At 31.8% G+C, this 3,134-nt stretch overlaps 1 protein-coding gene across 1 annotated transcript; it reads right to left on the bottom strand.

Annotated features, from left to right (window-relative positions):
- Window positions 1–557: 557 nt before the first annotated feature.
- Window positions 558–1,314, bottom strand: LOC107896087 (anther-specific protein LAT52). The gene is made up of 2 exons (XM_016821226.2): window positions 1,101–1,314; window positions 558–1,010 (listed from the first exon to the last, which is right to left on the bottom strand). Exons 1-2 carry the CDS (start codon window positions 1,267–1,269, stop codon window positions 637–639), a joined length of 543 nt encoding a protein of 180 aa, XP_016676715.1. The 5' UTR covers window positions 1,270–1,314; the 3' UTR covers window positions 558–636.
- Between the last annotated feature and the right edge of the window lie 1,820 nt (window positions 1,315–3,134).

Below are 3,134 nucleotides of genomic sequence, written 5' to 3'. Positions count from 1 at the left end.
TAAAAGCATAATTGATAAATTTAATTTTCAATCTTTACATTTTTCTATTAATTTGACCATCATTTTATTTCATTAAATTTGGTCATTAATCATTCAAAAAAGTCAAATAATTTTTTTAAAAAATAAAAATAGTACTTAAAACATTAATTTGTAATCATATTGATGCCACAACCCACGTGAAAAAGTACGTGTACTTCATGCTAATATGACATTATTTGTCTTATATGTTACATTAAAAAATAATTTAAAAATAATAAAAAATTAAAAATTAAAAAAATAAATTATAAAAATAAAAAATAAAAAAATGTAAACTAGATTGCCACGTGAGATTTCATATTTAAAAATATAACATTCATTTCTGTTAAAAGAAAAACAGGAAGTTTAAGAGTAAAATTTATCAATTACACCAAAATTAAATGAATGATTTATGGAAGAATTGACAATTTTATTTTAACGTGAACTTTTCTTAGAGGTTAAGATTGTTGTTTTTATTTGTATTTTTTTTCTTGTATTAATTTTAGAGAAGATCAAATTGGTATCATCAAGTAACAATCCAATTTGGATAATTTAGAGATTTAATATTACTATAGATGCAATTAATTTTTATTACATGGGCAAAGGTTTTTAGAAGTGAGATCATGGGGCAGTAGAATGACCTTCAACTTCCTCCCCAATTTCATCTTGAAGTTCAAAATATCCCATTTCTGTAAGAACTTTCTTGCATTCAGGAAGAGCTTCCTTCTTCATGTACCCAAGATTGTTGGCGAATCGATAAATCCCACTGACACCATCTGCCTTTGTCAAGACCACCCTGGCTTTCCTCCATACTTCAGTAGGTTCATTGCAATCAGCCCTTGGACTCTTCACCAGGCTCACTTCACAGATCTCATCTTCGTGATCACCTTTCACCTCGATCTTGTATCCTCCGGCTTCGTCGGTAACTACGTCTTGGCTGTGCGACACGATTTTCTCGTTGGTAATGTTCCGGCATTCTAATTTCACTGATGCGCCTGCAAAATAAGTGCAACCCAAAGCCTCCATTAACATAAAAAGATTGTTAGAAAAGAAAAAGTAGCGAGTAATTTTGATTGTATACGCACCCTTAATTGGTTTGCTGATTTTGGTCTCAAATTCAACACGGCAAGTGTCGCAGTAAACTCGGCCTTCAACGATGAACTTCTCTTCAGGGTTGGCGGCGGCAGCGAAGCCGAGGAGGGTTGAAAGGCAGATCGCCAAGGAAACAAGAGTGATCTGTTGAACTTTTGCCATTTCTTTACTTGCTTAACTATTTACCTCTGTTTTCCTTGGATGATTAAAGCTTGTAAAACGATAAGGTAAATTTATAAGGGCTGATTTTGCTATTTTGGGCTATGGTTGTTCTTCAAGTTTTCTATTTTAAAGAGTTCTTTTTGTTTTTTCTTTCTTTTCAAATTAAGAGTTTCGACTATTTTTCATTGTCCTTTTTAATTGTTTGAATTATATCTAGGTAAAACAATTAATTATTTAAAAATAGAAATAAACTTAAAGCTTTCATTATTGATTTATTTCGAATTATTATTATAAAAAATTGTATTGGAATAACTTAATTTTCATCGGTAAACAAAATTTGAATATATATACCCATATAATTTTGGAATCTTCATTTTAATTTTGGTTTTTTCTTTTCATAACTTTTGAATCTTTATGCATAAGGTTTATGCTTTAATTATCTCTTGATTTTGGAAGTCTCATGTTCATATTCTTCAAATATCTCAGTCAAATATTTGGTTTTTTTAAAGCTTAAATTCTATTAATGTTAGAGCTCGGTAAAATTATCATAAAGGTCTATATACGATACCACTTTAGGTGGCCTCAATCCTCTTTGTTTCAATATTGTCATGGGTATCACGACTTCCATGTTTCGATATCTTGATACCCCATTCTAGATGATATTTTCAGTCACGTTCGGGCATCTGTTAACTCCGTACAACACTCAATTGACTGTTAGGGTCCCTATGGCGCATTTGGCCGATTCGGGTCTCAAAAGTAGCATAAAAAGCAATAAATCGCTTATTAAATCAAAAAGCTAAAACTAAGTAAAAACACGTAAAATGCATTCAAATTGCTTGAGAATAAGCTCATTAAGTGTAATGGGAAGCCTAATTTGACAAATCAAATTATGACAAATCAACTACATGAAGCTTAGTGATACAACACAAAAATATCATATCCCCTTCTCCTTTATTGATCAAATGTTAAATAGACTAGTTGGGAAGGAGTTTTACTACTTTCTAGACGGGTATTCGATGTATCATCAAATCTCAATTTTGTAACACCCTACTCCCGACCTGGTCACCAAATCTTAAATGTGAGAAGCCATAGTTATTGCCGAAACAACTATGATTTCATTTAAGTATCTATTTGACAATTCATTCAAGCAAATAGGTTTCCAAAACTTAATTAAAATACGTTATTTATTCAATTTTGGGCTTAAATGAGCTTATGAAAGCTCTCATACTAATACAATGATCAATGATAGACTAAAACATAAAATTTACATAATATAGGGGTAATGTCCTGACATTGAGGGATTCATGTTGTGACATTGAGGACAAAAGCATCATGTCGCGACTTCAGTCGAGGTGAGTCGCAACCTTGAAGACAGGAAGCTGACATCGCAACTTCAATAAAGGAACATTGCAACATTGAGGATACAGGAATTTGATGTCGCGGCCTTAGCAAGGGAGAATCGTGACTATGGAAATAAAAGCTTGATGTAACGACATCAATAGGGGAATGTTACGACCTTGAAGGCAATTTCCCCTAAATTTTTCATAAAAAATCTCCTAGTATCAAATGGTTTAAGTGACCCTAAATCTCAACAACAATGCGATTTAGGCATTAGTTCAAATGCCATTATACCATCCTTGACATATCAAGCACTTCTTAATATATAATCTCAGGCACGTAACTCATTCATTTACTTGCCAAGCAAGAAACCACTCAATAATAAGTATAACATGGCCTATTGGCAAGTAAATGTTAATCTATTAGATATTCAACATGTCATCTAACACTTATGGTTATGTTAAAAAAGGTAACTCTTTACCATCATAATATACCAAATGACAATTTGAACTTAAAATCTAACACAA

The sequence above is a fragment of the Gossypium hirsutum genome, chromosome D05, assembly GCF_007990345.1.
Source record: "Gossypium hirsutum isolate 1008001.06 chromosome D05, Gossypium_hirsutum_v2.1, whole genome shotgun sequence".
Taxonomy (NCBI): Eukaryota; Viridiplantae; Streptophyta; class Magnoliopsida; order Malvales; family Malvaceae; genus Gossypium; species Gossypium hirsutum.
Note: the sequence above shows the minus strand (reverse complement) of the source record. Positions and strands in the feature narration are given on the sequence as shown.